The 14,108-nt window shown below is 34.5% G+C and overlaps 1 protein-coding gene across 3 annotated transcripts in view; it reads left to right on the top strand.

The window, feature by feature from the left end:
* Positions 1-14,108, top strand: part of ERC2 (ELKS/RAB6-interacting/CAST family member 2) — a 437,668-nt gene that overhangs the window by 107,144 nt on the left and 316,416 nt on the right. For all 3 annotated transcript variants that reach the window (XR_004161299.1, XR_004161298.1, XM_031555549.1), the window contains one exon: positions 1,913-2,080. Coding sequence is in view for 1 of the 3 variants with exons in the window: in XM_031555549.1 (XP_031411409.1) it covers positions 1,913-2,080 (168 nt within the window). In the remaining 2 variants the exon portion in view is untranslated. The remainder of the gene's footprint in view (positions 1-1,912; positions 2,081-14,108) is intronic.

Below are 14,108 nucleotides of genomic sequence, written 5' to 3'. Positions count from 1 at the left end.
ATTACATGTTCTGGCAAGGGATGGAAGAAGGTGGTTTGCTTTCAAGAGAATTTTCTGTCTTGCAGTTTCCTAACTGCCCTTTTTTTGTATTTTCTTGGCATCTGTTTATTATTATTATTATTATTATTATTATTATTTGTATGCTGCTTTTCTTATTTTGATATTTCAATATTGTGAAGGTGATTAATGATTGTTTTTAGTTCTTGCATGGATTCTTGATTTCATACAGTAGCTCAGGGTTGACTGGCCGAATACCTTAACCAGGTATATGCAGACGTACTGAGATTTATGGAGAGAAATAAGGAATAAATGTATCGTCATGCATATGGCATATATTTTTGGAAGAAATAGCATTTTTATTTAATCTTTAGAATTAAAGCTAAGTGGGATCAACTTATGGGTATACATACTTACATATGAATACATATATTTCATTATTCTTTCCTTTTGAATAACCTATCTAGCCCTTCTAGACTTCTTGCATCCGAACGTCTGATGAGATGCAATTGAATTAAGAGAATAAAAACCACTGTTATAGCACTTCTATAATCATTGCAGAAATGAAACTTGAATTTCAAAGGTCTGTAGGTCTACTTAAAGTCATCAAGAAAACTTTCCAAGTATAAAGGAAACACGGTTTCCCTGAACTATGTAGATGCACTCAGGAATCTTATTTCAAATAATTCTCATGAGGTTATATATCTGAACTCATCTGATGACCAGCATTACCTCACAGCACTTTAAAAAATACTGTTACGTGTCACCTAATTTGCCATATGTTAGCATCACTCTCTGTGTTATCCGTGCTTTGTTCAGATTCGTGCATTCTAAATCTACCACTCTTTTGCATTCTGTGGCCACCCCTCCTACTTAGCATTATGGAAGGGGAAGAATGATCACAGTTCCATAACATCTATTGATATACTCTGGAATTCAGAAGCTCCTTCCTAAGAATCACAGAAACACCAAGGTTGGAAAAGACCTACAAGATAATCCAGTCCAACCATCCACCTATCACCAATAGTTCTCTCTAAATCATATCCTTCAACACAATGTCCAAATGTTCCTTGAACACCTCCAGGATTGGTGACTCCACCACCTCCCTGGCAGCCCGTTCCACTGCCTGACCAGTCTTTCAGAAAAGTACTATTTCCTAATGTCCAGATTGACATAAGAATGTGTTTCTGCTGTTTGCCCTTAGATATGTTTTTACATGCAGTCTCACAGATGTTTTACTCAGTGGAATTTTTTTTTCCTAACATTTTTCTCAGACTTCTCTTAAACTAATCTCTTTGGCTTGGCTTTTCTAGTACCTGGAATTTCATAGGAATGGCCAAAAAGGAAAAATGGAGGTGGGGACGGTGGGCAGCAGCAAGTTTGCAAGAAGAGTAATGTTAAATTTCTACTAATCTTTTTTTTCCTCTCTTTACTAAGATGCCTGCTTTTTCTCATCAGGCTCCTGAAAACCTTGATTCACTTGAACCAATGATAACTTTAGTCACAAGAATCACGCTGTTGGAAGGAATAGGCTATTGGATTGAATTTATACTTTTATGAAAACTTTTTTCCTATCTGTGTTTTTTGTCCTGCCAGACTTACCTCACACAGGATAAATTCTTTTGAACTTAAGTGAGTTCTGTGGTTAATTTATAGGCCAAATCAACATATTTAAGCTTTAAGAGTTTCCTTTTTAATTTCAGGAAGAGCATGACAATCATTCTTAAAACAGAGTGCTTGAAATTACATGAGGTTGTGACCATTTTAACAGTTTGAATCTTAATTCTCATCCGGAATTTACAGGAGATATGAGTTGCGTATTATTTTGTTCTTTCTCACTTTCTCACAGATTTCAAGTGCAACCATGAATTGAAAATAAAATTAACAATTAAACTGTTTACTTTCCCCATTACAGATTGACCAACTGAAACAAGAACTCTCAAAGAAAGAATCAGAACTTCTTGCCTTACAAACTAAGCTTGAAACCCTTAGCAATCAGAATTCAGATTGCAAGCAACACATTGAAGTGCTTAAAGAGTCACTTACTGCCAAAGAACAGAGAGCTGCCATACTTCAGACAGAGGTATGGTATCTTCTGATCATAAAATGTGATATGAGCGTTTAGTTAATAATGTTTATTGAGCTGATTATATTCGTTGCAAGTCTCTATAGAAGACAATTTGTTGGAATATAGTGAAATAATTTTAAGCCCTTGAAATATCAATCTATTTGAAACCTATATCTATCTATATATTAGGTCACACACTAGATCTTTTTGTCTAATTTATTTTAAAAGTATTTGTGAATGCAATTTAAGAAACTGCCTAATTCTCTTTGGGTTCAAGGTGGAGCTATGGCCAAATGACTCGATTGTTGTGATTTGATTTTTTCATCTATTAGCTTACTGAGTTTTGGTTTTGACTGCTCTGGTCTGATGCTTTTCTAATTCTAGTCTGAAGAATTCATGTCCTAATGATTTTTCAAGGGGTCTGTTCAAGGGTACCTGATATTAATCCATGGCTCTTTCCAATGCAACAGTCTTTGATTTAAAAAGTATGAGTTGAGTTATGTATGTATCTACAAAATCAGATCATAAAAATATGGGTAATGGAATACAGGGTTGAGGTGGTTGTTACATTTAATGGAATCCAGTGTTAAAAATATTGTCTGATCCTTTTTTTTTTTTTTTAAACAAACCCACTTCATAGACCTGGAACACAGTAATATTTAGATTGCTTCTTTTTATTTTATTTTAAGGTGTGCACCCCTTTCAAGGACACAAATGTCAGTGAAATTCAGTTACACAGCTCAGCTAGTTTCTTTTCAGAGAAGTATGTTAAAGTATAAGAGTCTAACATAATCTTCAACTGTGCAAATCTGTTTTGCAAGGTTTGTAGTACCTGTTGTGCTGCTGAGGATAATGCTGAATTCCGGTGGCTCTCCACTAATTTGATTTTTTAATCAAATTTTAATTAACATGTATTCAAGGCATCACAGTCTTACTGCTGGCAGATGGGCAGTGGTAAAAAAAGAATAAAATAATCATATAACCAGAGTATTTATTATAAGTTGATATATAAGTATGTAAGAATGCTATTTGCTTTCTTTGAACTGTGTTGTGTCCAAGTAAATCCATAGATCAGAAAATAAAGCTTCTGCATAGCTGATGTGCTTACTGTAAAAGGTGCATTAATCACATATTTTGAAGATGCTTGGGATTTTAGCAGATTTTTTTTACCAGTTTTCTGTATGTTAGGGAGTTCTTCTGGTCAAAAGTACCTCTTTCCCACAAACTAGTGTATTACAACTTCTAGTCTGGTTTATTGGAGAGATTCTGTTAAACTATGGGTATCATATAGACGTGTGCCAGAGCCCTGAGCAGTGCAAAAGCTGGACGGCAACCTGTGTAGATTGGTTACATTGCTTCTTATCACTGTTTAAACAGAACCAGAAAGAACAAACTGCAAGAAGGCATCTCAGTAAAAATTATGGCCCATTCATTGAGTGCCAAAAACTTTGAGGTGTAATGTTAGCTGTGAGACAGTTGAAATCAAGCTGTCTATGCTGCTTGCATTTTGACTTTTTCAGGATGGAAATGCATACTTCTTTCTCTTATTTCTTTTGCACGCTTACTTGCTCCTTATATATTTTGACTGGGCTGTGGGCCAAAATACAACAATAAAAATTAAATTGTTATTTTAATTTTGCATTTCAGTTAGCAAATTTGTGTCTTCTGACTGCATTGTCCTGTTACTGAGATGTTTCCTGAAACATATGAAAACCATTTTATTATGAATGACAGAAATAAACTAGAACTACAGCTTTGATAGGAAAGTTCATAATGGTGTAGATCTAGTAAATCTGTTCTAAACTCCCTTTTACCTACTCAGTTTTATGGGAAGTCTTTTGTATAACCATTTTGCAGATGTAATCTTCATATAGCTCAATTGTGTCTTTCATCAGTACTTGTGAACATCTTGTCTTTTAAAGGGAGCTTCTTTAGTTCGGAGAATTGTGGTTCAGTCAAGGGAAAGTTTATCTTTTGTGAATCTTTGTGGGAAATTCTACGTTTCCCACAGGCTGTGTGTGAGACCAAATGTGATATAGGTGAAATCCTAAGTATCAGCAAAGGCCATAGGTACTTTGTTTCTGATATAAGTGTTAAGATGTGCTAAATCAAACAGCAAAAAAAAAGAGCAAAAGATCATTTAACGAAGCTCATACTTCTCTTGTAGAAAAAACAGTTTATGCAACATGAGAGCCAAGAGAGCCATGATAGGACAGAGAGTCTTTCAGTGCATTAAGAATAGGGTTCATCTTGCTAAACACTTGAAAATGAGCAAGTGTGCTTTACATGGATGAGCATGCATCCACCATTGAAGGTGGATGTGGAATTAAAATATGATTTTGTCATCTGCGTACTCTCTGAGACTGAAAAAAGCTAATCTGTACTATGGCTGTAATACAATACTGATTCTGAACATAGCAGATTTTGTTTTCTGCAGTGCAGAATTAGGAAAAGGTTTTGCCTGCTTATAGCACATGAGTCTTCTATCTTCAGGCTTCAGGTCTTATCTAACAGGAGGGCATTTGGTTCCAGCAGTAGATGGAAAAGCAGCTGCGGGGAGATGCAGGATGAATGGCAGCCCTCCAGCAGGTGGAAAACATTATGGAAGGAATTTTGTACTGTACAAGGTATTGTTTGTGGTTCCCAGATGAGTAAAGTTAATAACTTCTTGGCCTGCGTTAAGCCCCACTCCTTTCTTTCTGCATTTCCAATTCTTCTTTTTGCAGAATATATTTTGTTAATTATCACTGTAGAATTTCATGCTGTCCTAAAACAAGCTCATAACCTGCCTGGGAGGGCTTCTTTCTAGAAGTAAAAGTAACCAGAAAAGGTCAGTTCTAATCCTGAGCTGAAGTGTTGGTAGTTGCAGTGTTGACTCCCTGCCTAAACAGGATTACTTTGTAATCACCTTATACTAATTAAATCAGTCCAGTAAATCCTGTACTAAAATAATTTTATTTGATCTTAATTGCTTTATAACAACACTTTTATTATTTCCCTTAATAATAGTACTCTAAGGCTGTCTTCAGGTTGTGGATGCAGCAGCTGCATATGAAGCAATAGGATCAATATGATGTTTCTATCAGCCCTTTTCTTCAGTCCCTCTGCCTGGCAGCATGGGCTCTGATGTATCCTCCCAGTTTTCTGTCATCAGCAAACTTTCTGGGAGCTTATGTTGCTCCCATCATCCAGATAATTAATGAGTTGAACAGTACTGAATCCAGCATGGGGATTTTCATGATATCATCAAAATTAAAACATTTTTTTTTTTCAAGGATAGTTTAAATTTGAGCTTATAATAACAATTTGTTTCAGTAGTAAGAAAAGAAGTGTAAGCAGAGATATAATAGTTTTTTAGTCTCTGCAGAATATTAACTACTGCTGAAAAGCATCACCAGTGTTTTCTGGGTATTTACATATACTTACAATAGAGGGCATCTGGAATTTTTGAGCATAGTTAATATACTTTGAAAAAAGGTAAGTGGAAAAGATTTCAGATACAAAGGATTTTTGTCACATGCTCAGAGAAAATTAATAAAACCAAGAGTAAATATGTTAAGTCTAGATCTAAACATGATGTGCTTTTCGTTCTGTTTTTCCATTGTCTTAGTGATGTCAGTGATTTTTTTTTTTTATAGGCTTCTTTGACTTAAAAAGCTATCATCTGAAGTTTTTATTGATGGCTGAAACAAAAGAGTATAATCCTCTAAAGCAATAACTATCATGGTGGCCAGAGTTGGGAGGTCTGAAAATAGTTTATTGCCAGGAAAAAAGTTTGGAGCCGGTTCTTAGAAGGTTCACCACCTCTGCTATATGCATTTCATTTTGTTCCATTTTAAGGGTATATATGCTAATAGAGCCAAACCATGCAAACTTTTCTTACCCTGATGTATATAGCCTTTGTTTTGATTCTGTACTTATTAATGATGTGACAACACTGAGGTCAGATAAAAGTGAGCCAAGGTCAGGCTACTTCAGCTACAGAATACTGAAAATGTCACTCCACAGAGAATTGCTAAAAGGAAGGATGTTAGATTAGATTTTCTTTGCCATTGGGTGGAAGCTTTATATGTTAAAGTTTAAAATGAAGCCTTTTAAAGAAAAGGAAAGGGGTTAAATAGCTCATATGATCCTTTTTGATTTAAACAAATTTGATTACTCTTACTTGGAAAAGTGAAAGATGGTACAGTTTTATACTATGTTTGTATACTGGTATTTAACTTCTGCTCTTACCATCAGGAAGAAATCTGATGTAAATTGGTGCGAATTCATTGACTTCAGCTGTGTATCTCAGTGGAGAAAAATATTTCAGAATTTCTGAAATTCCTCAATTTCAGAAGCAGCTCTGACACAAACTATCTTAGCATTTCAGTGTATCACTGCTTCAGGTAGCACAGACATAAACTGGCAGATGTATTTTGTGCAGGTCAATGAGTTATGAAGTCTGAATATCTCCACAAAGAAATTTTGTAAATTATAAGCTTAGTCTTGTCAATGGAGAAGGATATGTAAAATCTGAGCATCTGCATTTTAAAACAGAAAAAATAATAAAATTGAAGAGGAAAGATCATATAGTAGATATTTATTGCAATCCATTTCTCTTTTAAAATGAATCTGTTTATAAAAGAAAGGCTGGGAAGTCATTGACTTCTTGGCAATTCTTTGTGAAAAGAGCTGGTAAATGCAGACAGCACTGAATATTTGGAACAAAACCTTTGCTTTACTATGTTACAATGTTGACATTTGTTATCACTTGAAATGGAAGGGTTTTTAATTTTGAAATAATAATGGTATAACAGGTTGTTTCAGTCAGAAACAGCACATTACCTTGTTGCTTTATAAAATAATATTCAATTAGACAGCTTAAATGGCATTTTTAAAGTAAAATTTACTTAGATAAGATAAATTAAGCATCAGTTAGGTTTGATTATAGTAAATGAAAATGATTAGAAAAATGCTGTTATCTACAATTTTAAAACTTTTGCTCTTACTGGGGATATTTTGAGAGGAATTTTGATGACTGCTTTACAAAGGATCCTTTCTGCTCTTTGGCTATTTCTTATTTTGTGAGTAAGTGTGCTGATGGAGGTACTTTTGCATTTATTTGCAGGGAGGTATTTTTTATGCTTAAGAAATGGGCAGGGAAAAGGGGTGGAGTCACTTGAAGGAAGACATGAATTGCTAAATGTGGTGACTGAAGGGAGACAGGAGCCCATGATCCATGAATGACCTTAAAGGCAAATGCACATGGCTCTCATAGTTTGTAAAAGTGAAAAGGGCTGTGGGTGGGTGGCATTTTGTGTCTGCTGCTATATGGGAGTAAAAACTAAAGATGATGAATCACCCTTATTTAGGGTACAACTAGTTAAAAGTTTGCTATAGAAACGTAGGGTCTTTTATTTTTTACACAGGACTGATTAACTTGTGTTACTTTGATGTAAAGAATACAGGAATATAATGTGGGATAGTTCAGTCTATGTGTTGGAGCTCAAGGCTGGAAATCGCAAACAACATTTTTTTTTTTTTTATTTTATACCTAGTGACTCAGTTTGGGGCCATCCTTCTCTACTGAAGAGACTTGCTGTTGTTTTTCCCTAACATAAGTAACGGAGCTTTCATTTTATAACCTGTATTGTTTTAACCTCCGAACTCAATCTTGTGGAAGGGGTAAAGTGGCATTCTCAGTCTGTTCTCCTCTGCAGAAGAAAAGTTGTAATGAAATACAGAAGCTTCTGCAGCTGTGGTGATTCAGAAATCTTTGGAAAGGCTTATGTTGACGGTAAACCTCAAATGGCTTGATTGTTTTCTTGACAGAATTCTAAATAAGATTTTTTTAGTTACCTGGTGGTTTTTAAAATTTTTGTCTTCCTTGTTTAACTTCTAGAAGGAAAGAAACTTCTAGGTCTTGCTGTGGGAAACATAAGTAAGAATCCAAGTCTGAAAGATCAGTGGTGTCACTGCTGGCCTGATAATGTTTAGGAAAATCTCTACTTAAGATCAACTAACCCAACATGTAGTTAAATGATGTCCCAAGTGATAACATAATACGATTACGCTGTACTTTACATTTCTCCAGTGCTTTCCATACTTAAAACTATTAAGTAGTGCAGACTGTGAGCAGTTTTAAAAAAATGTCATTATTAGATGCAAAAGATATTTACAAATTATTTCCTGTTTAAAAAAAAAAAAGCAGCAACAGCTATATTTTCTCTTGGATAATTTGAGTCACATATTACTAGGTGTATTTTCAACTAGCTGGAGTGGTAAAAATTAATGGAATTCCATTAAGTGGCTTCTGTTTTTGTTGTCTTTTAAAGTGAACGCTGCTTCTTCATTTTATAAATTGGACAATGTTGAAATGCAGACATAAATGTACTGTTCCATTTAAATACTTAGCAAAGGATAATATGTGTGGCATAAGCTGCGTTTCTGAAGTAGATTTGGTACTTTACTGTTGTACTATGGCAACTCATGGTAGTTAAGTTGTGTAGCCTCAAGGCTTTAGTAAATAAAAATCCTTGTGGACTGACTGGCATGGACATGTGGGAACAATCATCTTAGTTTCCAGTTGATGCAGGGAGGGTTGCAATTGTGCACAGTGAGCCATGAAAATAGCAGTCCTACGCTTGAAAAGGAGCTGGGCAATACAACTACTATGCATGATAGCACCTAATTAAATAAGGATATTAATATTCCTTGAGCATTTAAAAAAAAATAATAAGAAGGCTGTCAGTTTAATTTAATTGAAATTCAAAATGTTCTCAAACACAGAATGCTAATTAACATTTTTGGGACTTGATCAGTCAAATAATCGTAATAAAGTTCTCAAATCATCTACCTCCTTTGAAAAGTGTTCTTTTTAGATCTGTGGTCATGTAAGTGGTTAAAAATGTTGGTAAACTCTTGAGTTAGCTGACTGTGTTGCACTTCACAGTTTCTGGTGTTACTTCCAGTTAATTCTTTGATTCTTTTTCAGTAATTATTTTAACATTATGGCATTATAATTTAAATCTTAGATCTTCAAACAAAAATCTTCTGTGGGACTTTTCTTTCCCATATAGCATCATCTACCTTTTCATTGCTATAGCAATAGTTGCATTGTTTCTATGTAATAATTTATAACACAATAATATTTTTAAAGATATACAGTTATGTGTCATTAAGTAACTTGAGTCTGTATAATTGCTTTTAGTTATCTGTTCTGTGAAATATAAAGAATAGACTTTGAATTGCACCCTGTGAAATGTACACACTTTCTACAGATCAATTTAGATCATTTATATCTCTTTTTAATGTTATTTTTCATATTTTTGTGAAGGAAGCATGGGATATAAAGAAATAAGAATGTCAGAAGTTGCTGATGCTGGTGCAAATACATATATTGGAGGTTTCTTGTTTTATCTGACCCTATTTAAAGCATCAGACCTAAATTATCCATTCCACCAATTGTAATTAAAATATATATATATGTGTGCGTCCTGATGATTTTACAAGGTATATTCTTTGCCTTACATCTGTCTCTTTGTTTTTAGAAGATTCCTGCTTGATAATAACTGTGAATATTTTCAGTGATGGCACTCTGAGTTTTACAAAAGAATGTGTGAGCAGCAGTACTGTGCTAGAAGAAATAAAGATTTAGGAAACTAGGAAAAATGGTTTTAAATATGCAAATAAATATTTCTGATGCATTTGAAGGAATACGAAGGGAAAGGTTAGGTTTTGCCCAGTATTAATGATGATCTAAAGCTTCATGAAGAAAATAAAATTATACAGAATCCTTGAGAAAGGATTGTGTATTGCAGAGGATGCTACTGCTAAAGAGCTCTGGGACAGGAACATCAGGGCTGGTGGAGGGAGCTGCTTGAACATCCTCTAAGACCAGGAGGTCTACTGTGATGAGTGTTAGAAACGTACTTACAGTATTCAAGTACTGTAGGATTAAGTTCTAACAGGATACTCTGGTTGTTCAGAGTGTTTTGAAAATTATGGTATTAGTGTAAATCTGGATCCGAAAGTAGATCAGAAGATAGAATAAAATGGATAAGAACATTTTGGGAACTGCTTCTGCAGAAATTCCTTGGCTGTCTAGTTCAGCATAAGGAGTTAAATGAGCTTTGCAGAGGTAGATTTTCAAACCTTAGTTCTGACATCTTATAATGTACATTCTTGAGTTTTGAAGCTCACTAATGATTTTCATGTAAAATAGGCTGTTTTTATAGTTATTCATGTATGGACTTTGAATGATCATTGCCTTTATTAGCTCCTCTTCCGCTTCTGTCTTTAAGTGAAGTTTCATGCAGGCATGATGCATGTCAGATACTATTACCAGAATTGGGCTAGAAACAGGCTCAAACAATTCTACAAATACTTCATTTATGAAAACTATTTTCACTCTCATGTCCTTCTGCTTTTGTCTTTGAAATTCTTCCTCAGGTCAAACACACAACAGCTGTTGCTTATCATTTTAAAGACTACTTCAGCTGCCCTACACTGTGAGATCAGACACAAGATGGGTATAGGGTAGAAAAGATTGAGGAGCTTGTAAATAAAAACAGTTCTGGATTGTATTCACTGCATGCTTATTTTCCCCTCTAAGCTGTTTAAACTCTTGAACCTCCAAGAAAATATTTTGAACACTTTCCATTAGTTTAATTACTTCTGTGCTGTATCATTTAGTCATTTTTCTGAACATCATCAGAGCAACACTGGATTCTGAAATTAATTATAGTATTCATAAATACTGTAGATGTCTTCCTATAATTCTTAGTTGAAATGAAAGGCGTTATCTATTATATCTCTCTCCACTTCTACATACTTCTGCATAAATAATATTTTCCTTTTTTCCAAGTATGCGTGTTGCCTGTGGTTGAATTTAAAACATTTTGTAACAACACGGGAGGAAGTTACTTCTATTCTAAAACATCAGTAGTGTTTTTTTCAGTCATAAATCTGAAGGGACAGGGCATGAAACATAGAAACATTCCTCACTGAGGGCATTGAAGTTGCCTTAAAACTTAGAAGAAATAAAGAACTAACGAGAAATTTTCTGTTAGGAAGTACTACTACTACTAGAAATAGAAATTAAGACTGTTTTTTTTTTTTTTTGGCCTGTGGCTTGCATGGAAGATGGTTTTCTATTAGAAAGAGTTCTGTGGAGGTTTGTCTTTCATCTTTAAATTTAGATGTGTACTGCAAGATCATGTAAAAATAAAGAAAACTTACAGGGCAAAGAAGAAAACTGTAGAGGAACAAAGTGCTTGTATATATTTGATTTCCAGAATGTAATTCATCGATCTCTTATATTTTTTTCTGAACTTTAATACATAGCATAGTGCAGTCTTTTATTTGATCATGCATTACTTTGATTTTCAACCTGTACGTGTATTTTGCATATTGCTGTACTTCCACAGTCTTTTCTATCTTTGAATGTTTAGAACTAAACTTTTCTGCTTTATCACAGAAATGGTGAGGTTCTTAAGATGAGAGTGTATGAGAATATTCTATTCTTAATTCTCTGCAGTATCTGAAAAAGTCTGTGTTATGACTCACAATAACATTCTTTTCCATTTCAAATTGTTTATTTCATTTTTGAGGCAACTGGGAATTTTAGTGTACTCTTTTGGCTAGAAAAAAACCACCAGTTTCTTCATTAACATACAGATACTAAGATATGTTATTAAGAAGCTATTTCATTTTATATGGTCATAATTGATAAAATTACATTTCTCTTTTTTACATCTGAATATTTCTTTAAAGTGACTTTAGTTTTTCTGTAAATAAGGTCATGGCTGACCTTTCAATATACGGATTTATTTGCTTCCTTGTTTATTTTGAAATGTTGCCAGAAATTGAAAACAAAAAATTCAGAGGAGTTAAATTTCTTTTATGCCATTTTAGGTTTTTATGCATGATTTCATGAAGTTGTGGTAAATACAATAGTACATATCTAATACAGCTTGTAGGTTTATGTTTGCAACAGGCTGGAAACAACTGAGAGTAGTTTTCCTGAGCATAAACATAATGAAGTTCATTGTGCCAAGTGTCAGGCCACAAACAAAGACAGACTCATGTGTGGTCAACCCGCCCTCCATTTCTAGGAACAGTATCATTTGAATGAATAGACTACATTTAAGTCAGACAGCAAGTGTTTGCTAGACTCATACACGCTGTTGACGCATGGTTGTTGCAAAGTCTTGCAGTTACAGCATATACCAGTTATACCATAGACCAGCAGAAAAAGAAAAGGATCTGGAGGCTTTGGTTGACCTAAAGTTAACATGAGCCAGGAATGGGTGCTCATAGTAAAGAAGGCCATTAACATCCTGGGTTACAATAGGAAAAGCATAGCCAGCAGGTCATGGGAGTTGGTCCTTCTTTACTCAGCACTAGTGAGACATCTTCAGGAGAACTGTATCCTGGCTTTCCCCAGAAAAAGATGTATGCATACAAATCCAACACAGGGACGTGAAGATGATTGAGATTGAAACACCTATTAAATAAGGAGAGGCTGAGAGAGCTGGATAACTTCAAGGAAAGAAGGCTCAAGGAGGAGTTTATCAGTATGTGTAAATTCCTGATTAGCTGGTTTCAAGAAGATAGAACCAGGCTCTTCTCAGTGTTATCCACTGAAAAGAAAAGAGGCAATGGACACAAATTTAAATGCAGGAAATCCTGTTTAAACATAGGGAAATTCACCTTTTTTCGTTTTTAAGCTGAGATTTGTCAAGCCCAGGAGAAGAGCTGTGGAGTTTCAATTATTGGACATATTCAGAGCAATCTGCTGTGGTTTGAGCAGGTGCATAGGACTGTTTGATCTTTAGAGGTCTTTACCACCTAAACTGTTACGTGACTCCACAAATTATGTTTCAAAATGTCAGTTGAGTAATCTGCAATAGTGAGAGGAAGGTCTGGGCAAAATTGTCAACAGAAGTAAATCTTCAGCTAGAAGATCTTCATGAGGTTGATATGCTTTGAAATCTTATGAATGAATTATTTACTATAATGAATATGCATACTTGAGGAGACACTTGGAAAACATTTGTTAAATTATCTTTGTCATTTTCTTGTCATTATGGAAAGGCACTAAAAAAAAATGCAGCTTATCCAAAGTTGTTGAAGCTAGTGGAAGAATTCAGAGTTAAATTTGATGTGATTTTTCAAGTTTGACTGGACAAACCAGGAATAAAATTGTCTCTCTGTAACATACATTTCTGCTATTTCTGAATTTAAGTATATCTACACCAATTATGAAAATATGGCCAAAGGTAACCCACTGGGACATAAGTACTTTACATTCTGAGGTAGTAAATGCTTCTACTGCAAGATGTCTCTGTTGTGACCTGCCTTAATCTCTTCATGAAGGGCTTGGTTATGTCATTCTCTGCATCCATCTCCACATACTGTACTGAACTCCACAGCCACCTTTCAGGGAAAGTAAATAAAGTCATGGTATAATGTGAAGTTCAAGGTTCTCTTTCATTATTTTTCATTTTCTAAGGAGAATCAACAGTCACATGTTCATGGGAGTTGGCCACAAGACAAGGAATTACAATGGAATTCAGATCAATTGTCTTGGATTTAACCCATCTAAGGAAATGGTTCTTGCATGCCTGAAGTAGTTTTACAGGACGAAAATGTAGAAACAATGACTAATGCAAATTTTTAAAACAAAACAGTGATTTAAAATGTCAAATGTAGCATCTGAGAGCTGTCAAGTGCCGTACTGATAAATCAAAATAATAAATTCAAAATGTGTTATAATCCCAGTAATATAATCCAGATTATATGTTAGAGGGTAACAATTGTGCATTTTGAGTACTAAAAGTTTGCTTTGCCTTTGGGCTGTTGCCTTAAAGTATGTGCTCCTCTAGGTAGAGTGTTGCTATATTCTAGTATAGTCTATTTGTATTAGATTCAATGAATGTCAGTTTCTGTTCAAATGAAGATGCAAGTTTAAATCATAGTGGAAAAACTCTAAGATGTATATTTCATTTTCTTTTTTGAGTAAGATACAGAACATGAAGGTACAAACATTTAGAGGGCA

Source organism: Meleagris gallopavo, chromosome 14 (assembly GCF_000146605.3).
Source record: "Meleagris gallopavo isolate NT-WF06-2002-E0010 breed Aviagen turkey brand Nicholas breeding stock chromosome 14, Turkey_5.1, whole genome shotgun sequence".
NCBI lineage: Eukaryota > Metazoa > Chordata > Aves > Galliformes > Phasianidae > Meleagris > Meleagris gallopavo.
The sequence above is the reverse complement of the archived record's forward strand: the minus strand, read 5'-3'. Positions and strand labels throughout refer to the sequence as shown.